The sequence below is a fragment of the Engraulis encrasicolus genome, chromosome 20, assembly GCF_034702125.1.
Source record: "Engraulis encrasicolus isolate BLACKSEA-1 chromosome 20, IST_EnEncr_1.0, whole genome shotgun sequence".
Taxonomy (NCBI): Eukaryota; Metazoa; Chordata; class Actinopteri; order Clupeiformes; family Engraulidae; genus Engraulis; species Engraulis encrasicolus.
The window spans coordinates 33056879-33082755 of record NC_085876.1 but is presented as its reverse complement, the minus strand read 5'-3'; the positions used below and the strand labels follow the sequence as shown (position 1 = coordinate 33082755).

Here is a 25877-nt window from a genome sequence, read left to right as displayed (position 1 = left end):
CTGAACTGAACTTGCATTGTTTGAAATATTTTGTTTCTTGCATCCACTGTTAATCCTGTTCTTGATGGTATTCAGACATTACCTTGGATACCGTGTCTCTGGATACATCACAAAGACTTGCTGGCTCGGTCAAAGATGCAACAGTTACACGCGCACCAAGAATTTCTCCTTTTTTAACTCTGATGTCACCCATAATGTTGTGTGCATTGCAAAATTTTGAGCAAAACTGTGCTCTTACCCTGCTAATTGAATCTTTACACGTCACCTTACTGGTGCAATGTCCAATTAATGAAGATTGGCCAACAGGCTGGTCCATGAAACTTCCCCCTCTAAAATGGCAGGTGTTTCCATTATTTTGTCCAACCCCTGTAGATGCGGAGCAGAAGTCAACAGCTTCAACAGCAGAGCAGCCATCAACAGCTTCGTGGGCACAATGTCTAACTAGTGCATTGTAATTGTGCAGTGGGCATGTGCCTGCTGTAGATGGCTGCAGGAATGCGCCATCAAAAAACGAGCCCCTTCTCATCAGCCTCATGGCACTGTGCCACACCTTTTTTTCTCAGAAAGTGTGCTCAACTTCAAACTGTTTTTGACGAGGCCTTCGGCGGGTGCGAGCGAACAGATCCGTACATTTTCTTGTAGAAAAGCCACACTCTCGAGTGGGATTCTTGTATTTTATTTTAGCGGGTTAGCATGACAGACAGACGTTTCTGTCCAAACCTTATTCAGCGTCATGACAGACAGAAGTTTCGGCCTAAGCCTTCTTTAGCATAGTAGACACACTAAAATAAAATCCAAGAATCACACTCGAGAGTGTGACATTTCTTAAAAAAAAAAAAAAAGAGAGAGAAACTGTGCCACACCTCCTCAGAGGCTGGCCAGGCACAGCGAGGCGTTGGTGCCCCCGAACCCAAACGAGTTAGTGAGTGCAACCCGGCGGTGCTGCTGCTCTTGCTGTTGCCCCTCCCCCTCCTGGGTCCTCCAGGGCTGCGGAGAGCAAGGCACGTAGTTCAGCTTGAAGTCGGGCTCGGTGCGGTCCAAGTTGAGGGTGGGGGGCAGTGTGGCGTGGTGGCATGCCAGTGCGGTGAAGGCGGCCTCCAGTGCGCCCGCCGCGCCCAGCAGATGCCCAGTGGCGCCTTTGGTGGAGGACACGGCCAGCGCAGCCAGGGCAGCGGGGTGAGGGGAGAAGAGGCGCTCGATGGCGGCGTTCTCAGCGGCATCACCTGGTGGACAGGGGTAGAATAGGTGTAATTAATTAGATAGATGGATGGATGAATGGATGGAGATAGATAGATAGATAGATAGATAGATAGATAGATAGATAGATAGATAGATAGATAGATAGATAGATAGATAGATAGATAGATAGATAGATAGATAGATAGATAGATAGATAGATAGAATGCATTATTAGCTGGCATTGGTCAGGGCAGCGGTTGACGGGAGAAGACGCGGTCAATAGGAGCATTCTCAGCAGTGTCACCTAGTGGAGTAGAGTAGAATACACTTGCCGTTGGCCAGGGGACAGGCATTCTTAGCAGCATCACCTGGTGGACATTTTATTAATGCCAGAGGGAAACAAGAGCAATCAGGGATGGGATCCAAGCCCCCTACGCAACGTCAGATGAATAAGTCACTTTTCTGGGCCTAGGGAAGAGAGGAGTAGGGCTGCACAATACAGTATATCGAAAATGTATCAAAATCGCGATATCAAGAGTGGCAATATGCATATTGTGAAAATTACTTAATTATCGCTAACAAGTAAAACATTTCGGTGCAGTCCAATCACTGGCTGAATATCAACAAATGCGCAAGAAGTCCACCATGACCGAAGCCACACCCCCACACAGACCGGCAGACCGCTACATTTCTAAATATTTTTTTTTCTGATATTGTGCAGCCCTAGAGAGGAGGTCCAGAATTGAGTCATCATTGGATTGACTTTGGGGCAATGGGTACATACCAAGTGGAGGTTGAGGTGGCATGGGTACATACCTAGTGGAGTGGAGGTGGCATGGGCATTGATGTAGGTCACATCTGACACTTCCACTCCTGCGTCCCTAACCGCTGCTGCCATGCACCTGAAGATAACATCACATCAAAGATAACATTTCATATAACAGTACATGTACATACTGTATTACATTACAGATAACATTGCAATTACAATACACATGCACCTGAAGATAACATTACATTAAAGATAGCATTTCATGTACATATTACATTACAATTAACATTACAGTTACAATACACACGCACCTGACGATAACATCACATTAAAGATAACATTACATATAACATTACATTACAGATGACATTACAATTACATTACACATGCACCTGGAGGTAAGATTGCATTAGAAATAACTTTATAATTACCTTACACTACACTTAGCCAAAGCTTTTACCCAAAGCCACTTACAGTCATTAACAGGGTTATTGGTTGCAGTGCCTGGAGTAAGGGCACTTCAGCCATGGATGACATGGCATCAGGCAATTACATGCCATCCGACAATTACAAGATCAGCAACTATTTAAGAATTAAGTCACGGCTGCCTGTCTGTCTGTAATTCTCTCATCTCAGAGCTACGTATGTCCCCGTCAAAAAGCCCTGTGTACACTGTATACTTAGCATAGTACAGTCCACTCATTTCAAAACAGAGCTTAGCTCACTCCTCCCACCCAAGCGCTCCAGTGCATTGAGAATCCAGACCAAAAATTAATTACAAAGTAATTCATGTGGTCTGGTAAAACCAGGCTAGAGTTCTCCTACCTCAGTGCTCCATCTCTGTCAGAAAGCCCTCCCACTCAGGGTGACACGTCGATATACACCCCACCCGCTACATCTGACTGTCGTATCATCACACCTGTCCGTCCAGCATTCTCTCACCTGAGCGCTCCGTCCCCGTCGGCCGTGGGAGCCGTAATGTGGCTAGCGTCTCCAGAGAGCCCGTATCCCAACACCTCAGCGTAGACCCGCGCCCCCCTCGCCATCGCATGCTGCAACACCGTAAAACAAACAAGGTGTTTATATTCCAGGGTAAACTTGTATACGGTTCCGGTCAATTATGTTTTTTTTTTAGTAGCAGACATCAATTAATGCCCATAAAATAACTTGTAATTCACAAGTAATGTACAATCAATGAATATGCTCTGTGATAATCCAGTAAAACAATTCATACAATCAGGGCCGCTGACACTTACCGTGTACTCCTCCAGGACCATGACGGCAGCCCCCTCCCCCATGACGAAGCCCTCGCGCTCGGGGTGGAAGGGCCGTGACGCCAGCTGGGGCTGCTGGTTCCAGCTGGTGCTTAGCGCTCGAGCCCGGGCAAACCCCGCCAGCGCTAGCGGACCCACACAGGCTTCCGCTCCCCCCGCCACCATCGCCGTAGCGTCTCCGTGGGCGATGAAGCGTGCCGCGTCCCCAATGGCGTGGGCCCCCGTGGTGCAGGCGGTGGACACGGCGTGATTGGGGCCCCGCAGACCGTGGCGAATACTGATGTGGCCCGCCGCCATGTTGACAAGGATACGCGGCACGAAGAACGGACTCACCTGGCGGATAACACAAGACACTTCAGAATAGTTAGCCACTAACGGGCTCACCTGGTGGATAATACAAGACACTTCAAAATAGTTAGCCACTAGCGGGCTCACCTGGCGGATAACACAAGACAATTCAGGGGAGCATTTATCGAAAGCGTAGTTGTTAGCAGTTAGCTACTTGGGTAGTTGCCGATGGGAAATTGCATTGCAACCAACAAAGTAGCTAACGTAGCTGGGAACTACGTATTTGGGAAATGCAACCCAGAATAGTTAGCCACTAACGGGCTCAACTACAGGACAGTGAGGGACAATAGGTACAGTAATAATTTAGAATACGGTAGTTAGCCAGTACTATATGACCAAGGTGTGTGGCAAGAAGAACAATAATAATACAATGAATAATAAAATAAATAATACAAGACACTTTAGAATTTTATTATTAATAATATAATTACTGTCTCTATACTGAAGTGGAAAGTCAAAGAATGCGCGCACATCAGTGGCACAGGTGCTGGACCAAACGTAAGATAACTGAAAAGAAAATAAAGGTCCGCAACACTGTTAAATGCTCCCAAATATTTAATGGCACTATGTGGCGCTTTGTGCCATTAAATATTTGGGAGCATTCAACAGTGTTGCGGACCTTTATTTTCTATACTGACATGGCCCACAGCCGCATTGACCAAGAAGCAGGCACGAAGAAAGGACTCACCTGCGGAACGGCGAAGGACAACAGGTACGATAGTAGCACTTTAGATCCATGCTCATTAGGAATGTCAACAATTAATCATTTAATCGACTTAAATCATTTCAATCACCTTTCATTAAAGAATATAAATATGAATTAATTTAAATGTATCATTTTATCTCACTTATCAACTAATTGTAAGTCGATCAATAAGGTCAATCAACTGGCAATTCCAAAATTTGCATCCCTAATGCCCATCTCTCTGCCTCTACTTTCCCCACTGTCACTCTCTCAGACCATCCAGTCCAATAAACGATGAAAATAAATGAAGCGTCTGACCTTGTTGTAGCCTCGCGTCTCGAAGGCCGTGGCCGTGCGTGCGATCTCCTCCAGCGACACCATGCCCATCCCCACGGCGACGCCCGTCTCCAGCTGCTCCTGGGGGCTGCTGGGATGCCACCCACAATCCTCCAGGGCTAGCTGCGCCGCAGCCACCGCCATGACAGTGGCCGGGGACATGCTGTTGATCTCGCCGCGACTGGCAAAGCGCTCGGGCCAGAACTCGCCCTCGCCCTCGCCCCGGGGCACCCGCGCTGCCACCTTGAAGTAGATATCATTATTAGATTAGATTATGATTATATTATATTATAGAGATAAGACAATTACTGGGACACCTCTCTCAGAGATAAGTGCCATCTACACCACACGCTGTCTACAAAGAGTGCAGAACATCCTGCATGACTGTCAGCAGCCTGACTATCACCTGCAGGCAGAAGGAAACAGGCAAGTGTACCGCATCTCATACACAGAGACTGTGTGTTTGTGCTACACAAAAAAGCATGAAAACAGGTTTAATGAAAATAAAAGCATATGAAATAAAATATAAAAATATAAAAAGCAAAGGGATAACAATGAAAGGAATTTAAAAAAAAATTACCTTACAAGGAACCGACTTGTACTCCTCTGCGTCCAGGGCGACTATACCGCTCTCTCCCTGAAGGAGGCGCTGCCAGGGAAGAGTGGTGCCCGTGCCCAGGGGGCACACCAGCCCGATGCCCGTAATCACCACCCTTCTTTGGGGCCGCATCCGGGAAGCAGACCCATAGCCTCTCTGGTGGTTGGGCCTGGAACCAGCACACAAACAGTCCATGGAAAGGATATTGTAAGATGATACAAGTTTTAATGAATTCTAAAATATGTATATATGACAGTGAAAACAGATAAACATTTTTTTTTGGTAAATTTACTCCTGAAATGGCCCCTTTTGGTGTTGGTGAAACTAGTATGAATAGAGTACAAATTGTACATGGCATAGGCCTATAGATAATGTGTATGATACAACTACTTTCTTTGTATGCTTCACACATAATACATAGAGTACATCAAATAATTCTGTAGGAGAAAACACCAATAGGGGCCACTTTCAGGAGTAAATCATACATGGCATATATATATAATTCTTATAAGTTCTTTACCATTTTTTCCCATATGGGCTCACAACCAAGAGATGACGGTGAGGCAGGGACCGCAGCAGCATGGCTCTCTGCATGCACTGAGCAGACATCTTCTCTTCCTTTGCTTTACGTGTGGTCACTTCATTTTCAAAGTTGGAAAAGATCTGTCAATAAAGAAGAGGGCATGTGTGTCTGCAGACTCAATGTTTATCCAGATAAAACATGTTTCTGAAGTGAACATTTCCGTAACACCAAAAAGGAGGATATTATGTGGACGGGGGTTGTGAGTCCCTGATTTTTTTTTAATTTTTCAGACACAATTTCCTGAATTATAATCAGTTTTAGAGTGAGGAATGCCAGATCCCATCTGATTCACTCCCTAAGATTTGACAACAATAGCAAGATTTTCCCAATTTCCCCTCACATTCCTTTTATCACTCCTAAAGCCGGACATCTGGCCACCCTATTCTGAAGGCATCCCTGCTCTACTGGACCACCCAGCTGAACAGGGGTGCAGTTCTCGAAAGAGAAGTTGTTCGCCTGTTAGCAACTTGGGTAGTTGCCAATGGGAAAATGCATTTAAAACAACAAAGTAGCTAAAGTAGTAAGCAACTTTGGTTTTGAGAAATGCACGCCAGATGAGGAGGGCTACATTATCAACTTATGATTCTGCCTTCAGAGGCTACATGACATGACATTGCACTTAGCTGACGCTTTTATCCAAAGCGGTTCATGTTTGTCTCAGGGCATTGGAGCCTTGTTGAATGACACTTGAGCCATGGATGGAGGTGTAACTAGAACGAACAGGGATGGGCAACTTTCATGATAAGGAGGGCAACATATTTTCATCGCCACCATCGGAGGGCCACATGACCACGGACCTGACTACAACTCGCAGAGTTTGAGGTGCAGGTGGTTGCTCACTGACCGCCGATATTGTTTGGAAAGAATAGGAGTGTTCTCTATCGGCCAACAGTATAAGGGTGGGAGACGTGACGTCTTGTTTTTTCGTAACATTGGTTAAAAACCTACAAAACTGTTATTTTTCCTTTAAAAAACAAATGTCAATGAAAGAAGATGTGGTGCATTATGTTTCATATTAGTCTTAGACGAGAAGAAACATTTTTGTTAAGATTTATGTAAAGGTGTATGTCAAATATCCTGCGGTGTGACTGTAACATTAAAGGGACACTGTGTGAGATTTTTAGTTGTTTATTTCCAGAATTCATGCTGCCCATTCACTAATGTTACCTTTTTCATGAATACTTACCACTAGCATCAAATTCTAAGTTTTCATTATGACTGGAAAAATTGCACTTTTCATACATGAAAAGGGGGATCTTCTCCATGGTCCGCCATTTTGAATTTCCAAAAATAGCCATTTTTAGCTGCAAAAATGACTGTACTTGGACCATACTAGAAAATATTTGTTTATTACTTGGTAAACTTTCATGTGAAGATGAAATATGGCAATAGGCAGCCCAGTTTCAATGAGCAGCATAGTTGCAGTACCTTTTTTGACCATTTCCTGCACAGTGTCCCTTTAATGAAACCAGGAATATAATAAATATATAAATTAACCAACAACATTTTGAATAATGTATGAAGCATTTGGCATGATTGCATAAATATTAACTTTATATTAAGATATGTGAATGTGAAAAAAACTCAAGACAGTAATATTAACTACAAGTTCAATTTCGTAACACAAATTGCGTCCTGTGGGGTGACATGTATGTCAATGTTTGTGAATGGGCAGCTGCAAGGCCAACTACAAGGGTCTTAAAGACTGGCTCCTAACCAGTCAGTACCTCAGTTATTGGAGAGTGCTGTGGCAGTTTAAGGTGACTCTTGACCTCTTAAAATGTCTTCATATTGCAATCTTTCTGTCACGCAATGCTTAGGTTCATTTTATGGTGTCCTGTGGTGTGACTGCTCTTACAGAAGGAAAAAACGTTTTTTATAAATGAAAACGCATATTAAGGTTAAACACAATATCATTATCAAGTTAGCATGAGCTCAGATGTCAGTCATGTATACAAAAGGATTAAAATGGCCATAATGCAGTGAATTCCCTGTGGTGTGACTCCATTTTCCTGCGGTGTGACATGCCTATGCAATGTGTTGATTCAGGACACATTTTCCCAAAAATGGCAAAAAATAAGGTGAAAATTCCACAGACCACTAAGTGCTTTATTTTTTTTCTATTTTTTCCAATTTTTATCCATCATTTTTTTAGGAATTTGATAATCTTTTTTTTTTTTTGCGTTACGCCCTTAAACGTCAACCACCCATAATTAGTTACAACAGATTAATTCAGTAGTGGTTTAAAAAAAATCTTGTCATTTATTATTTTTTAAAGACCTGTTTTAAGGGTCACACTGAGTGAGGGGGGGAGGGGCATGAGTGCCCATCCATGAACTAGAAGTAAGGGTGGGATTCGAACCAGCAAACCTAACCCTTACCATTAGACCACGGCTGCCCCAGACACTAACCAGGAAGTTCAATGGCTCTCACCATCAGTGTGTCACATTCAGAGAACTTACTGAAGGACAGTGCAGCACCTGGGAAATATGTCACCACAACTCTCAGGCCTATTCACACTTTAACATGTGACCTTCGTCATGAAGAGTAAGTTAGACATAAAAAAAGTCATATCCTGAATTTGTGGGAAGTAAATGGTTCACAAATATTCTGGTTATCAGTTGATCAGTCAATTTAGCAACTTATTTCAATATAGGAGCCTTCCCTGTTCATTCCATTCAAATTCCACTTCAACGTTGTGCAGGTGCACGACAAAACCATAGGCCTATTATGGCCTATTGTGTTATAGATAGTAGATAATTAACTATCACCAAAGGCAGAGGATAATAAAGCTGTTTTTAATTTGTTTTTAAAACAAGATACTGTTGGGCAGTTCTCATTTGGGACAGGGAACTGTTTCCAGCATTTTGCAGCATAGCCTAATGACAAAATGCCATTTCACCCTGTCTAGTAGACTTGACCCTATCATGCACAATCTGAAGACCTAAGACATCTATTAGGATGATCAAGCATTACAGTATATTTAGGGCCTACGCCACTTGGTGACTTATAATTATCAGAAGAGTTTTAAACTCAATCCAAAAGCTCACTGGCAACCAAAGCAATTACCTAAGTACTGAAGTGATGTGGTGTCTGTTTATGAGTGACTGACATGAGATTCTAACCCCTTTAACCCTGCAGAGTCAATTTCATGCGTGTCCTTGTGTTCAGTAGACAGCGAGGTACGAGTCTGGCTTCGACTCAAGTTAGAAGTTTAAGAGAAGCAAATCGTGCCAGTCCCATCAAATTACAAACAGGGAAGTAGAAAAGAGAATATATCTTTCTAAACATACCTCAAAACCCCAACAACTTCACACGCTTTACACATCACACGCCGCCACGAACTGTCATGTTTGCAAATGACAACACGGGCGCCCGTGGAGGTTTCAGGAGCTGCGTGGCACGCACACGTTTGCCGGCTCAAAACAAGCAAGAAATTTCAAGTAATACAAAATGTCTACATCGATTATGTGAAAATGCACGATGCAAAATACATTTACTGAACACACTTTGTGTATTCCATTGAGGAAACAGCTACATTTAAAATAAATCTGCGTAATGTTTTTCAGGCACGATTTGGGCAGCTATACAATTATTCAGTTCAAAGATACAAACCAGCTCAGCTGCTCTCTTCAAGTCCACCAGCAAGAAGACAAAACAGCTCCTTAAACAGGAACTTGGATAATGGCAGGCGCAGGAGTTAGTGCACTTTGCGAAAACACAAACGAAGTTTTTCTGGACGTTTCGAAGATATTACTTACCTATGCAGACAACATCCTTAGGTGACTTGACGTCTGCCTCACACAAACACCTGCAGACCGTCTGAAAAACTTGTCTATCCAGCTAATCATGCACCCTGCCAGCTAGCTGGCTCACTGTGGTAGCTATATAATGCACAGTCATGTTTCTGTAAATTCAACACATTTCTCTTGCTGTTGGTGTAGGAATGGTAAATCCTTTGACACATCTACACCTCCAGTGATGTTAACGAATAACCACAATGTCATTGTGTCCTCTCTCTCGTTGTAAAGATGTGAAACCTTGTCAGTCAAAAAGCCTTTAAGACTATTTTCCTTTGTAGGAACCCAAATGAGGATAAATACAAGTCGATCCGAATCGGCAATCCGACTTTTTCCACCAAGATCCTTCCTGTCAGTGGAGCCGTGGAGTGCCTTTTTGAAATGGGATTTGAAGAGGTACGTCAGCCAGTTGCTTGCCTGCTTTGCTGGCCTCTTTACAAAGTCGCCTATGCTTGTTGAAGTGAATAATTCAAGTCACGGGTTGTGTTAGGATGTGTAATGTTTATCATCAGCTATAATAATAACACAGCACAGCACGTGCCTGTTCTGAGGAAATGTTTTGGGGATGGAGTTGGATGGGGATGAGAAGTGTTTTCCCCCTGCAATGCCCATGTCTTAACTCTCTGTCTCTGTCTCTGTCTCTGTCTCTCCCCCCATCCCTCTATTTCTCTATCCCTCCTCCACTAGGGAGACACACACCTGATATTCCCCATGACGGCGTCGGTGGAGCAGCTCCGGAGGGTGCGGGAGCGCATTGCTACGGAAAGGAACCAGAGGATGGGGGCCACCGGTGCCACATCAGGGGGAGTGGGAGTAGCGGCCAGGGCAGCAGCTGGGGGCCAGGCAGCATCCTCCACACCTTGGGCACCCAGTGCAGGAGCGTCAGTGTCGTCAGCTGCCACTGCTGTTGCCCCTCCCACCCAACCTCTAACACCTGTCTCCTCTGCAGCACCCTCTCCACACAGCTCCTCCCAGCAGCCTTCACTGGTGCGTGTGTGTGCATGTTTGTCCCTATGTCTCAATCCATGCACTTGTGTCAGTGGAGCAGTGACGGTTAGTACACAGTGCACTGAGGTCTTCAGTGCATAGTGTCGTGGGAAAGTTTGAGCACTAACTTATGCACTGTGGCCTCGCTGGAAGTGACGGCTGAGCGTAGCATTTACTTACCGAAATACTGGTTGGCTACTGTTTACACTGCACAGCGTCTCCTGCTTGTATGTACATTTCCTTCACCCCAAAGGGCAACTATCACGTATACAACACTTGGCTTGGCATGAAAAGGTTGGTGTCTCAGCTTACTGAACTTACAGAATTAGGAGACTGTTGGCCACACTCTTCTACTCGAATTGAACGCCACGTTTCTTCCGTTTCACTGTCAACATGGCGTCTGTTTAGTGCGTGCAGTGTCCAATCGTTCAAACGCTGCTTTTTCCGCCATTGTTAGGGGATCATCCGGGCGCTTTCAGTGCACTGACTCAACCGAAATTTTCAACGTGAGCGCCCTATGCACTGAAACAGTGCCCGAAGTGCACAAGTGGGTGGATTGAGACACAGGGTGTGTCTGTGGTATGACTCATCAGCAAATGCTGAATGAGTTTCAAGTTTTAACTTGAGCACAAAAGGAATCGGTTATTGGTGGAGAGTCGAGAATCTAACCAACTAATCTCTGGATTCTGAACAGTAAGGGATCTTAGTGTATTTATTATGGTTAGTGACTGACTGATAGCTTATTCTGCAACTGCTATGATCTGTTGTCCTTTTTGTCCTTTGTTGTACAGTGTCTGTTTTCCAGTATGGCTTTCCAGTCAGTACTAGGGGTGTCAATCACCGCCTCCATGACAATTATACAATTCGATATCGATTTCTTGAGGCAGCGATTCAATTATTTTCGATACTTAAGAATGTCCCAAGATATGATACTTTTCCACTTCTATTATGTTATGGAGCTAGGGCATTGGGTAGGGGCCTGCGATTTGATTATTTTCAATACTTAAAGGGACACTGTGTGAGATTTTTAGTTGTTTATTTCCAGAATTCATGCTGCCCATTCACTAATGTTACCTTTTTCATGAATATTTACCACCACCATCAAATTCTAAGTATTCATTATGACTGGAAAAAATTGCACTTTTCATACATGAAAAGGGGGATCTTCTCCATGGTCCGCCATTTTGAATTTCCAAAAATAGCCATATTAGCTGCAAAAAAGACTCTACTTGGACCATACTAGTAAATATTTGTTTATTACTTAGTAAACTTTCATGTAAATATCAAATTTGGCTATAGCCAACCCAGTTTCAATGAGCAGCATAGTTGCAGTACCTTTTTTGACCATTTCCTGCACAGTGTCCCTTTAAGAATGCCCCACGATACGATTTGATTCGATTCAATCATCGGCCATACTGTAGGATCGATGCGTTGATACATATCGATTGTTATTTACACTTCTATTCTCTTCTCTACTCTGTGTCTCTCTTCTCGCAGGCTAAAAGTATGGCTTTCTTCCGGACACTGCAGTCCAACTTCCAGCACGTGTTGATGTATGAGGACCCGGTGCTGCAGGGCAAGGCCCGGGCCTGCATCCCTGAGAGCCGACTCCTCTCCCAGGCCCAACAGAGGCTGGAGCGGGCACGGCAAGCGGACCCAGGTCAGTCTGGATATATCTGGTGTGTGCGTGTGAGTGTGTGTGTGTGTGTGTGTGTATGTGTGTAAGTATGCGCACACGCGTATACACGCGCACAAGTGGACCCAGGTCAGTATTCGCTGTATGTTGGGGATTACATTATATTGCATTACCCATTACCTACATTACCCTCGCAAACCCAGGTCAGTTTGTATAGGGTCATTTCACGTGAAATCAGACGCTTTGGGACCCGACCGATCCGGATTTCAATCATACATTGCATTGGTAGTGGAACCTGTAACTGCAACGGGACGTACTTATACATTATCTACAAAAGACACAGCTGCTGCTTCAAATGCACTGGTAGAGTACAAAATGAGAGTGTAGCCATTGATTATCTCTTTAAAGTACGGTAAAGGGAAGATGACACAGGTACACAGAGAAGGAATGTTCAAACATTCACATATCATCATTTGGTGTGTATAAATGGACATCTGCCTTAGTTTCTGAAACCTGGGACCATGGAAACTGACCATTTTTGTTTTGTTTTTGTTTTGTCATGTGATGCTACTATGGTATTACCATATTATTAGTAAGTGGTCTGTATGATGCCATATTTGTGAGTCAAATTCTCTCTGAAATGAATAAAGAACCGAACACCAGCATTTGAGGTGTTGCTAATGACATTGCCGGCTACGTTTGGACAAGGAACTGGCTATTTTAAAATATCGTTTTTTTAGATATTCAATTTTTAATTTTACAATTTATCATAATTCATATTCTGAGAGTTGTTGTATTCCACACTGATTGTGTAATATGTAGAGCCAGAAAAGAGCTTTCAAACAATACCACAGGCATCTTTTTGTGACTAACACTGACTGATATATTCAAGGCTGAATGTATAGTGTCCTACCCTCACATGTGAACCTTTCCTAGTCTGTTTCTCCCTTAATATTAGTGTCAGATTCAAACCAATGCAGTTGTGGGGTGCTACCATGCTACTAAAAAGGCACACCAAGTATGATTGAAATCCGGGTCGGTCGGGTCCCAAAGTGTCTGATTTCACGTGAAATGACCCTATAGTGTGTGGACAGTGTGGAATACACTTTTTCCAAAGTGATTTACAGTTAGTTAAGGAACAGGATGTTGTACTACTATGCCTGGAATGCATGCCTGCAACATGAGGTCTTATTCAAGGGAATGTCACTTAAACCATGAATTATATGGGATTTGAACCTGCAACTATATGTCAGTGTGTTCGGAGCGCATTCTGGAATGATCTTGATCAGATGCAGGTCAGTGGTGGCCACGTAGCCGATACCATGTCAATAACAGAATTGCTAGTGTGTGTGTGCGTGCGTGTGTGCGTGTGTGCGTGCGTGTGTGTGTGTGTGTGTGTGTGTGTGTGTGTGTGTGTGTGTGTGTGTGTGTGTGTGTGTGTGTGTGTGTGTGTGTGTGTGTGTGTGTGTGTGTGTGTGTGTGTGTGTGTGTGTGTGTGTGTGTGTGTGTGTGCACTGAGGAGAAGCTGATTCAGCAGTAAACCTGGTTAAATGAAGAGGTAAATCACCTGATAGAAGAGTCTGGAGTCCTCATTTCCTTCCCTCTGTTCACCAGGCTGTTCCCTGGGAGAGGCGGACATGTTGGTGTTGGAGCTGCTCCAGTGGTTTAAGGGAGAGTTCTTCACCTGGGTGGACAGCCTCCCCTGCTCCCGCTGTGGGGGCAAGACCCAGGTGTGGTGAAAATATATATATAAACATGGAAATAACACTCATAGATCAACAGAAAGGAATAAATTCCATATAAAGTGCTGTAAAAATATATGTTTAATTTATTGGTTTCTTTGACAGGGGCCATGTACAGGACAACTGCAGTACTTGAGTTAGCTATAAAGCTAATTTGCATCTGTGGTATATATTGAAATATATAACTAACCCTCATAGATAAACAGAAAGGAATGAAGTCCCCGATGCACAGATGTGTTTCTAATGAGCATGTGTACCACTCCACTACCCAGTCTGCTGGCTCCCTGCCCCCCTCAGAGGAGGAGCTCCGCTGGGACGGAGGGCGTGTGGAGAAGCACTTCTGCAACGCCTGCCAGACCGCCACACGCTTCCCCAGGTAGGAGGCACATGGCAGCCATAGGCTACGTTTACATGATGGTTTCAATTCCGAATTCCATAGTTCCGTCGAGTTTACATTGAACATTCCTTTACTTCCGAATTGTGAAGTGTTTACATGACGTAATCAAGCTGAGTTAATTCTGAACTAAATGTCTCATGTAAACTAGGCCATAGGATGTTTTATTATTAACCGGGGATAACAACAACATTATTGGTCACCTATCAACAGGAACGCTCGGGCCCAACACATCCTCTTGATTCTGTGACATATTTGGTTGTTGTTTTCATTATGGATTTCTTTAAAATGTATTCTTTAAAATGTTTTTAAAAATATTTAAACTTAATTTCTTCTTTTTAAATCTTACTGTTTGCTGTTTTAATCTGTTTGTTAAGCACTTAGAGAGCTTCATGTTATGTATGATTTTGTGCTGTATAAATAAAATTAGTATTATTTATGTGTGTTGGGAGTGCGGGTTGCTGCATGCCCATGGGGATTCAGGTTCGAGTTCAGACGGGGACTTTTCCCAACCCTACCCTGTCTGTCTCTCTCCTGCTTGTTTCTCGTCTCCTCTACACTGCCCTGTTGTAAAAGAAATTGCGGGTGCCAACTGCATTTCCTTGCTCCACCCGGCAGGTACAACCACCCTGAGAAGCTGCTGGAGACCAGAAGAGGGCGCTGTGGAGAGTGGGCCAACTGCTTCACACTCTGCTGCAGGGCTCTGGGGCTGGAGGCACGCTACGTATGGGACAGCACAGGTTAGTTAGCACAGTGGTTTCCAAAGTGGGGTCCGGGGACCCCTGGCGGGCCTGTGAGATGCTGCTAGGGGGGCTGTGGCAGCTAATATGGGACAGCTCAGGTTAGTATGCTACATTTGGAACAGCACAGGTTGGCATGCTACTTTGTATGCTAAATATGTGACAGAATAGATGAGTATGCTACATACGATGCTACATCTGGGATGTTACATGTCTATATTTGCATGCTACATAGTGTGATGGATGATAAATAAGTTGTAGTGTGACATATGGCACAGCATAGGTCAGTATACTACTTAGTTAGGATGGTACACACGGGACAAAACAGATTTGTATGCTAAATTTGGGACGGCACATGTTAAGATGCTACATTTGGGATAGAAGGGGTTAAAAAAAAGGCTTTGTACTGAGAGAATTGAATGTCATATTTAGTTAACTTCATTTGTATTTGTGCTATTCCTCATTTTCAGTTTCTCTGTTGCATGCGCTACCTCTCTCTCTCCCTCTCCCTCTCCCTGTGTAGATCACGTGTGGACTGAGGTCTTCTCGGTGTCGCAGGGTCGCTGGCTGCACTGTGACTCGTGTGAGAACGCCTGCGATAAGCCCCTGCTCTACGAGGTGGGCTGGGGGAAGAAGCTCTCCTACGTACTGGCCTTCTCCAAGGACCAGGTCAGTATGCTCCCTCACGATTGGTCAAGTTATCAGTCATGTGATCCACTGCCAAGTGCTGATTGGTGCAGAATGGGATAATGGGAAATTTCCCGGATGGTAAGCTGTTTCTGAGTGATTAAGCTGGTGGATGTGACTGTACATAGATCATGTGACCTGTGAGATTGTTTCTGGGCGCGCTTGAGACGGTGCATTTCTATGCAGCCAGCGCAGTGCACACATGCAATGCGAAATTCTGATGCATTCTGGTTAGATATATTATCCCATCTTTAGCATACTATGCATTATAATGGTGAAGCGCGCATGCACACTGCACATACTGCGCAGCAATGCGCCGCCACAAACGCGGCTATTGATTACTCAAAGTAGAGTCCCTGTGCACAACCACTGTCCATGTGCTGGTGATGTGCAGTAAAAGCAATCCAAGTAAAGGGGCGGTAAATCACAGCACACTGGTCTTCTTTACTGGTGGTTTATTTAGGTGAACGACGCGTTTCACTGTTGCTTCATCAGGTACACTCGGCTTTTGATTAGTTTTGGTGGTGGATGCGATGATTTGATCATGTGACCTGTAGGACTGTTTGTGATTGGTTTAGGTGGTGGATGTGACATGGTGATGAAGGTCATGTGACATGTGAGGCCGTTTCTGATTGGTTTATGTGGTTGGTGTAATGTGTCTGTAGATCATGTGACTTCTGAGGCTGTTTGTGATTGGTTCAGGTGGTGGATGTGACGTGGCGGTACTCCTGTAAGCATGCTGAGGTGCAGGCCAGACGTACTCAGGTCCAGGAGACATGGCTACTGCACACGGTCAACAGCCTCAATAACATGGTGAGTACCTGACAAACACATACAATCCTTAAGCCCTGTGTGCGTGTGTGCGTGTGCGTGTGCGTGTGTGTGTGTGTGTGTGTGTGTGTGTGTGTGTGTGTGTGTGTGTGTGTGTGTGTGTGTGTGTGTGTGTGTGTGTGTGTGTGTGTGTGTGTGTGTGTGTGTGTGTGTGCGTGTGTGTGTGTGCGCGTGTGCGTGTGCGTGTGCGTGTGTGTGTGTGTGTGAGCATGCATGTATGTCTTGGTGATTTGTATTGCGATGTTGCAACTTTTGGTGTGTGTGTGTGTGTGTGTGTGTGTGTGTGTGTCTACACGGCTATGTCTTGGTGATTTGTATTGTGTGATGTTGCAACTTCGGTGTGTGTGTGTTCGTGTGTCTGTGTCTGTGTGCGCATGTGCTTGTGTCTACAGCATGAAATTTATCTCTTGGTGATTTGTATTGTGTGTGTGTGTGTGTGTGTGTGTGTGTGTGTGTGTTGCAGCGTCAGCAGGGTATTGCAGCTGAGCGCAAGAAAGAGCTGCTGGGGAGGCTGCTGGTGGAGCTGGTGGAGTTCATCTCTCCCAAGAGCCCCAAGGGCCAGGGGGAGCTGGGGGGCCGCGTATCGGGGTCCCTCGCCTGGAGGGCAGCGCGCGGAGAGACGGGGGCGGCAGCAGCAACACAGGTACACTACTGTCTGCGTGTGACTGTGCGTGCGTGCGTGTGAGTGTGTGTGTGTGTGTACACGAGCCCATGGCTGCAGCATCACTGGTAGGTGGGTACACCACTGACTGTGTGTGAGTCAAGTCAAGTCAGCTTTTATTGTCACTTTCTTCAAGGGTTTATGAAACGAAAATAAACGGTCATTCCCATTAAAGCCTTGTTCTTTCTGATAGCATCGATGAGACTTTGAACCCAATCATCCTGGAGGAACTTGTGAAAATGGCAACTCAAAGTGTGAATTCTGTGAAATTTGGTTTGACTAATGAGCTGGGCTGTGACATCAAAGAGGAGAGTCCCTGGTTTGCTAGTATGGAGATCTGAGAAAACAACACACATTTGATGGACCCACATCTTATAAAGGAACCAAAATTCTGATACAAACATCAGCGTGTCGAAAAACCACACATCCAACCTCATGAGAAAAAAAAACAGCAGCACAAATCTATTTCAGAGGCACTGATACATCTGCAGAAAGTGACATGTCAGGCGAAGTGACGATTGTTGACATAGCCTGACAGTTCTTATGTTTATGGCAGGGGCGGAGCTATAGGGAGGGTGAGCAGAGCATTTGTCCCTGGGCCCAGGGCACTCTTGTGTTGGTAGGGGCCCTATTCTGACCATGGCAGGCCATATGAGGGGCCCTATAAGTGCCTTGCCCTGGGGCCCTGTGTGCAATTGTTCCGCCACTGGTTTATGGTTACGGTTGCTAAGGGCGCTTTGCCATGACCCAAAGGTGAAATGGCCTGTGTATTTGTTGACAAATGGGGGGCATTTTGATTCAATTGCGCGATATAGTGTGATTGAAATGCATGTAGGCTACATGCAAAAATATCATCAACTAGAGAAAAAACGGAGGTATTAGGCTGTTGGAAAAACACCCTATATAGCCTGAGTCCTCAGCATATTTTTAGCGTTTATCATTATTATTATTTTTTGTGCTCAAAGTCACAGGCGTCGCGTGTCCCTCAGCCTGACTCTGAGGACGAGGTGTGTCCAAACGTCAGCCACACGTGCACCACAATACTAAAAACAAACAATCAACGCTTCAAAGTAGGCCTACGCTATGTGCATCTCCGTTTATTCGCTAAAGAGTAGCAGGACTTTTTCTAGGATTTTTTGGCATGAGGGAGCATCATGGCAGGTTACAGGGGGTGAAGGGGGGTGTTCCCCCCCATGAATGAGAAATTTATTAGGGGCGCTCAAATATATATATATATAAAAATAAAAGTATGAGGGTGCACCCACGGAGGTATGAGGGTGGAGCGCCCCTATTTCCCCGTTCAGAAAAAGCCCTGAGTAGCCCAGTCTGTGAGTTGGCTGTCCTCGACCGAGAGCACCACGCTGATGCGCGGATATCCTCCCAAAACCAATTTATTGACCAGTTGAATGGCAATCAACAAAAAGTGCATATTCCGAGAGCATTCGCATCGGTTTGGCATGTAATGTGCATTACCCTTTCCTGAAAACAACATACAAAGCAGATGGACAAGGTAAAACGAGTAGCCTAAAGCAAAGCAGTGCACTCACCTGTCTTCGTGCCCGAGCAGTTACAGGGGCAGTTTCAGTCTGCACGCCGGCGATGTCAATTGTTGGAACTGCTTGAGGCAATAGCATTCTCTTCAGTCCAACCATGCCCGCGACCTCCACATTTGTGGTGAAGCACAAGGGATGGAAATGTGCCGAGCACAACAGTGACCATGAGCTTGCTTCAAAACCATGCATTGGATCCACAGAGCCCTAGCTTGATTTAGCCTTCTCCTTGTCGGCCACAGTTCCATCATTCTTCACAGAAGGGAACTTGTGCAAAGATATTCCTTCTGTCAAGTAGCCATTTTTGCAGCTGGCACCGTTCGGCCCTCCAGCAACACACTGCTTGACACTGCGCTTTGTTTTGGTGCTATTGATCTGAACAAGGTGGAATGAGGTGAACTCAACCCTTCTATGTCACGCATATCATTTGCATAAAATTAGCATGTCACCAAAAAAACACTTTTTGGGAACGTTTTAACATGACTTTTAGGACAAAATATCACCCAGACAATATCCCATTTTATTCACAAGGCTTAGAACTTTCAGAATCTGTCCTGGAAATGGTCAAATTCCTTTACTTTGTTTTCGTTTCATAAACCCTTTCATATGCACAAATCATACAAGGAAAATGAAATTACGTTACGTTTTGTGCTGCCTGGGGGGAATACAACCATGTGTGTCTGCGTGCACGTGTATCCGTACGGGCTACCTCTCAGGAGTCCCTGACCTAGATTCTAAAGGGCAAAGGGCATCTCTTAATAATAGTAATTATAATAATATTATTAATAATAACTGTATTTGTATAGCACAATTCCTACATGACATGCAGCTCAACATAGATTAACAACTATGTTAAAACAAAAATAATGAAAGAAAAAATAACTTAAAATAAAATAAAAATGGAGCTGAAATAAAGAAGACAATAGCAATAATAAAATATCAAAATGTCCTATGTAATGTAAGAGTGAGAGTCAGAAGAGAATGTAAGAGTCAGAAGATTTAGACCGAAAAACAAGTGTTATATTGTCTCAAGGAACAGGGCACTCAGATGTGACCCCCGATGGCAACTGGGATGAGGGAAAATCTCCCTTTTCACTTGATTTAAGATTTTTTTGGGAGAAAAACTCAGCTCAGTATCTCTCTAACTGTACAGGCCGAGGCAGCAGCAGGATATGTCTTCGTCCCCACGGAGACGGAGAAACGGAGTAAAGAGTTCCGCCTCTGCTACAACGCCGCAACGGACAGCTACACGCGACCGAGCAGCGGCGGGGGAGACGAGGACATCAGGGGCTGGGAGAGACGCGTGTGGAGCAGAGAAGACGTCTTCAGGAAAGTAGAGAACGACTGGCAAATGGTGAGCAGGACTCTCTCTCTCTCTCTCTCTCTGTCTGTCTGTAGAGCTCCCTCTGTCTCTGTTTCTCCCGTGCTCCCTCTGTGTCTCTCTCACTTAAATACGCTCTCTCTGTCACTCTCACTCAAACACTCGTTCTCTCTATTTCACACTCTCTATCTAGCTCTCTCTTACACACTTTCTTTCTCTCTCTTACACTCTCTCTCCCTCCCTCCCTCCCTCCCCCTGTGTCTATCTGTTTAGTGTCTGTCTCTCTATTGCTCTCTCAATCCCACTCACTCATTCTCACTCTCTGTTATATATTCATTACTGTATGAGTTATGTGAATTCTGAGTTATAATACAAGTACATCCCCATTCAGGGACCTAAAACGCACCTGTCCATGCCGTTTTTACATATGAACAGATTTTTTAACAATTTGACTTTAAGAATATCCGCATATGTGTAACCCGCACCTAAGTATTGACCAACCAATTTGTTGAACTCCCAACTGTAGGAGGAGTGCAATCTCCTGCTGGTTTGGACTGGGTCTGGAATGCACCATAAGTGTAGTGTAATACCTCACCTGCTGTGTCTGTGTTGGTGTACCTGGCTTGCACGGAGTGTAAAGCCCACCTGGGAAACTCCAACTCCCATTGTCATTGTGACACAGCACTCCACAGCACACAAGTGTTCACTGCACACTGCACACAATGAAATTGCATTTATGCCTCACCCGTGCAAGGGGGCAGCCCCCAACGGCGCCCCAAGGGAGCAGTGCGGAGGGACGGTACCATGCTCAGGGTACCTCAGTCATGGAGGAGGATGGGGGAGAACACTGGTTAATTTTTCCCCCCACCAACCTGGCGGGTCAGAAGTTGAACCGGCAACCTTTGGGATACAAGTCTGACGCCCTAACCGCTTACCCATGACTGCCTGTAGTGTAGTGTAGTGTAATTCCTCACCTCACCTTCTGTGTCTGTGTGGCCAGGTGTACCTGGCTCACTCTGAGTATAACATGTAATACCTCACCTCCTGCTGTGTCTGAGTGGCCAGGTGTACCTGGCTAGCCTGGTCCTGACCATCCCATAATACTACCATTTGGCCGGAAGTACGTGGATGGTCTCGCGAGGCTAGTACCTGGCTTGCTCGGAGTGTAGTCTAGTGTAATACCTCACCTGGTGTGTCTGTGTGGCCAGGTGTACCTACCTGGGGTCCGTATCTCGAAAGCGTCTTTGCTAACGACGGTAGCAACGTCCTTCGTAAGAGCGACTCAACTCTCTCTCGACAGCGACGCTCACCACTAAATCCAAGGGAATGGTAAGACGGTCTTAAGACGGTCTTAAGATGGTTAGCAACGACAAGAATCGAGAAACGGACCCCTGGCTGGCTCGGAGTGTAGTGTAGTGTAATACCTCACCTCACCTGCTGCGTCTGTGTTGCCAGGTGTACCTGGCTCGCTCGGAGGGCTCCAGCTGTGGCAGCGTGAGCTGGAGGCTGGACTGTGGGGCAGCGGGGCTGCGCATCAAGAAGGCCGTCGTCAGGGCCCACACGCAGACCTTCGAGACGGGACGCACACGCAGCAGTGTCTGCTCAGGAGACATCTGTGTCGCATTTGCTGGAGGTGAGGAGTGCCTGTGTGTGTGTGCGCGTGTGTGTGTGTTTGTGTGTCTATGTGTGTGTTTGTGTGTGTGTGAAAATGGTCATATTATCCAAAGAGTTGAGCTGTAAGCAATGTTTTAAGGTGCACTGTGCAATATTTTTGGTAGTTTATTTCCAGAATTCATGCTGCCCATTCAGAATTTTTCATGAATATTTACCACCACCATCAAATTTCAAGTATTTATTATGACTGGAAATGTTTGACTTTTCATACAGTGGGATCTTCTCCATGGAATTTCCAGAAGTAGACATCTTAAGCTGCAAAACTTACTTTGGTCATACTAGTAAATATTAGTTTATTGTGTAGTAAATAATCATGAAAAAATTGAATTTCGCAATAGGCAGCACAGTATCAATGAGCAGCGTAGTTGTAATACCTACTCTGGCCACCATCCTATACAGTGCACCTTTTAAAGCTTGGAAGATGTTCCAATGTCTTTGAAGCTCCGGGGAAGAGATCCCGTTGCTTACAACCCATTCCTTTGGATATCACGACCTAGATGAGATGAATGAGAGTTCTCACTGGACGTCAATGGCCATGGCCTTGGGAGAATGATGATGATTATTGTGTTGAGTTAGAGCAGAGCACCCTCCTCTGGCAGATGTGTAGACTTGCAGTAAAGTATGTGTTATCTATTGATATTCTTGCGCATGATTGTGTCTGTGATGGATAGTATGGTCAAAGATGTGGAGGTCCATTCCTCACATGTGCGTGCATACATGTGTATGGGCAACCATGGCCTAGTGGTTAAGGAGATGGGCTTAGGATCAGAGGATTGCAGGTTCGGATCCCATCCTTACCACTCCCCACCACACTCCATGGCTGAAGTACCCTTGAGCAAGGCACCTAACCCCACACTGCTCCAGGGACTGTAACCAATACCCTGTGCTTAAAATGAGTGTGAGTGGCTTCGGATGGGAAAAAAAGCGTCAGCTAATTGGTGTGTGTGTGTGTGTGTGTGTGTGTGTGTGTGTGTGTGTGTGTGTGTGTGTGTGTGTGTGTGTGTGTGTGTGTGTGTGTGTGTGTGTGTGTGTGTGTGTGTGTGTGTGTGTGTGTGTGTGTGTGTGTGTGTGTGTCCAGACGGCGAGCCTCACGAGTTGCCGGCTCTAGCTGGTGCCAGTGAGATGACCGTCGAGGTGCACCTGGAGGAGGGGTCGTCATGGCAACACGCCCAGCTGTTCCGCCAGGGGCTGAAGGACACGGACAAGATCTCGCTGGAGATCGCTGTGGAGATGGAGGACGCATGACCTGACCTGATCTGACAGAGGAGGAGGAGGAGGAGGAGAACCGGAGAGAATATAGGATGAACGTGAAAATGTCTTTGGCTGAACGTCCACCTGAAGACGCCGAGAGAATACGGAGAAGAATTTAAAATATCTTTGGAACGAACGTCTAACTACTGTAGATGCCTCAGTGACCAAACACGCTGTAGACAGAACGCATCTCTACAGATTTGAAGCTTTTTCCACGATTGGTTTTGCAACTGATGTGTTTTTGATGGTTGAGAATGTTTCAAATAGATTTTAACTGAATACATTGGAACCTTGATGTCCATTCTGATTCTAAATGACAGTCATTGGATCACCCAGAGCACACTGTGCTGTGAGTGAGGTACCCACTTTAGAAAAGACTGGCAAGTGGCAGTGCCATGCTTAGACACGACCCAAAGCAAACTGGAGAACGGCATCGAAAATGGTTATCATGGAATTAAAATGGTGACCCTGGCATTAGTGAAGACTCCTCTGACAACAAGAAAGCCCAGAGTAGGCCATGTAGTCAGGCGCTTCAAATGGCACTCTATGTGGTCTAGCGCACTACATAGTTTACAAGTGAACATTTTGCACAATGTACAGCTCTATGTAGTGAATTTGCAGATGTGTACAGTACAGTAAGGGCTCTCAATATAGTTATCAAGTGGACATGCTCCTTAAATTGGGTGAGGTGTGGTAGTGGATGAAGTCTATTCTTTCCTGCAGCCATTTGGCTTAGTGCTGAACAGGGATATCATGCATGTACTACCGGTATTTCTTGGGCCTGTTCTATTGTGGATAATGCACCAAGTCATTGTAAATGTGCCAAATATGTAAAACATGTACAATTTCGAGCGATGTGTGAGTTTTTTCATGTCTTGTTTTGTCTGTGTTATTTTGTTATGTATGTTTGGATTCTGGTGGGAGTTGTTTGTTCCTTGTATTTTGGCATTTAACTGTTAATCTTCCATTAGAAATGTCATAATCTGCAGTGATTTTAAATAGTTTGTTCTTTTTGTTCGTTTGTTTTTTTTAATTGGAAACATTTGTCAACTGTAAACTAGCATATCAATTTCTTTCTACCTCTTAAAATGGTGAAAATATTAAAAGCGCTTATCCTTTTGTAAAATGTCAGCCTGTCTGTTTCCTTGTGTCCAACTTAATATCTTCAGTCTTCTCATTTTGCTTGTGGCCAAGGGATGCAAGGCAAAGTTTTACTCAATACTCAAGTTTTGCTTTCAAAACCACAATTCAAAGGTCATTGTCTCATTTACAATAGGGATGTTGAATGGGTAAAAGTCCTCCAAAACTTGTGCTCATACTGACAGTGGGGAAAATCAAATTATTTTCATCATGGAGGTGGGACATCAGTGGAAGAGGATAGGAAGGGAGGTCAATATAATGACCACGGATGGGCAGTCATGGGTAAGCGGTAAGGGTAGCAGACTTGTAGACCAAAGGTTACTGGTTCGACTCCCGACCCGCCAGTTAACCAGTGCTCTCCCCCATCTTCCTCCATGACGGAGGTACCCTGAGAATGGTACCGTCCCGCCGCACTGCTCCCTTTCGGTCACCATTGGGGGCTGCCCCCTTGCACGGGTGAGTCATAAATGCAATTTCGTTGTGTGCTGTGTGCAGTTTTCTCTTGTGTGTGCTGCGAAGTGCTGTGTCACAATGACAATGGGAGTTAGAGTTTCCCAGTTGGTCTTTCACTTCACTTTTCAGTTGTTGTGTGAGCTGTGACCTGTCGTGCCTGCAAAGAAAGTCAGTGTCCAGCAGGGGGAAGCAGCAGAAGGGGAAAGGAAATTCTCCTATCATGTCATGTCATGTCATATCGTGCCTGTAATGGGCTTTTTATTGGCGTGGCCCCTGGACACATTTTGTTAAACTACAGTATGTGTTTAAGAAAAATTCTTAGTGTTATGATGTCGTAATATATTGCAATGACTTCTGGGCAAACTGTGGGCAGTGCCAAACACACACCATCGCGTGTATCCAGCGGGGTGGTTCTCAACTTTTTTTTCGAACAAATGCCCCCTTGACCTCATCCTCAGCATGCCAACGCCCCTTTACATCATCATAAGCCTGCCAACACCCCCTTAGTATTAAAAAATAAAATAGACTAATGCCCCCCATTTGAAACTGGGATAGAAATAATAAGACCTCATTTGAGTAGCGTTTCGATCATTTTGTGTCACTAAATTTGCATATATTGGGTCACAAAGCTCAATTTATTCAGGCCAAACCCATAAACATTAGCAGGATCGAGGTACAGGTCGAAATCTTCTTCCCTGCTGAAAAACTAAACACCTGAAAGATTTGACAATATAGCCTATTATTAAACACCAGCCATAATGCATACCAGGAATATTTTGTTGATGAAATTTGTGAATGGAAATTGCCATAGCAATGTATTTAGCATATGAGCTCCCTTTTCCATTCCATACATTTTCCCACATGAAGGACTTACCAACGCTCGCCAACTAGTGGACACTCAATAGGAACTGCAGTATGCATGCAAAGCTAACTGGCTACAATGTGAACCAATCAGACTGAATCTTCTCCCTGGTTCTAATTTCTCTGGAAATACACTTTGATAAGTGATAGGGTGGATTCCAATATACGGACTCTCGTCCTCGTCTGTGCTTGTGTGGCCTCGCCTCCGTGGAGAAAACAAAAACGTTTCCCTGCTGTTAGCTTAGCCACAACAACTTTTGGGGGACTATTCTTCATTTACCATTAGGGTTGCCAACTGTCAATGAAAAAAATACGGGACATTTCATCGTGCCGGGGGTCTGGGGGTTGTCCCCCAGAAAAATTAGCATTTCTTA

At 44.9% G+C, this 25877-nt stretch overlaps 2 protein-coding genes across 3 annotated transcripts; one reads left to right on the top strand and one right to left on the bottom strand.

Moving 5' to 3' along the window:
* Nucleotides 1-660: 660 nt before the first annotated feature.
* Nucleotides 661-9132, bottom strand: oxsm (3-oxoacyl-ACP synthase, mitochondrial). Of its 2 annotated transcripts, none has more exons than XM_063184906.1 (8): nucleotides 9069-9132; nucleotides 5713-5855; nucleotides 5175-5361; nucleotides 4577-4837; nucleotides 3208-3558; nucleotides 2894-3003; nucleotides 1996-2081; nucleotides 661-1223 (listed from the first exon to the last, which is right to left on the bottom strand). In XM_063184906.1, the coding sequence occupies exons 2-8, from the start codon at nucleotides 5799-5801 to the stop codon at nucleotides 868-870; spliced, it is 1440 nt and encodes a 479-aa protein (XP_063040976.1). In that variant the 5' UTR covers nucleotides 5802-5855; nucleotides 9069-9132; the 3' UTR covers nucleotides 661-867. The 2 variants fall into 2 exon arrangements, with proteins under 2 accessions (XP_063040976.1, XP_063040977.1); XM_063184907.1 differs by lacking the exon at nucleotides 9069-9132 and adding an exon at nucleotides 8901-9055.
* A 262-nt stretch (nucleotides 9133-9394) lies between these two features.
* Nucleotides 9395-24175, top strand: ngly1 (N-glycanase 1). Its single transcript, XM_063185796.1, has 13 exons — nucleotides 9395-9557; nucleotides 9857-9971; nucleotides 10263-10562; nucleotides 12060-12222; nucleotides 13813-13928; nucleotides 14213-14316; nucleotides 14953-15074; nucleotides 15598-15743; nucleotides 16464-16574; nucleotides 17056-17235; nucleotides 19957-20157; nucleotides 21580-21757; nucleotides 22877-24175. Exons 1-13 carry the CDS (start codon nucleotides 9460-9462, stop codon nucleotides 23041-23043), a joined length of 2001 nt encoding a protein of 666 aa, XP_063041866.1. The 5' UTR covers nucleotides 9395-9459; the 3' UTR covers nucleotides 23044-24175.
* The last annotated feature ends 1702 nt before the right edge of the window (nucleotides 24176-25877 follow it).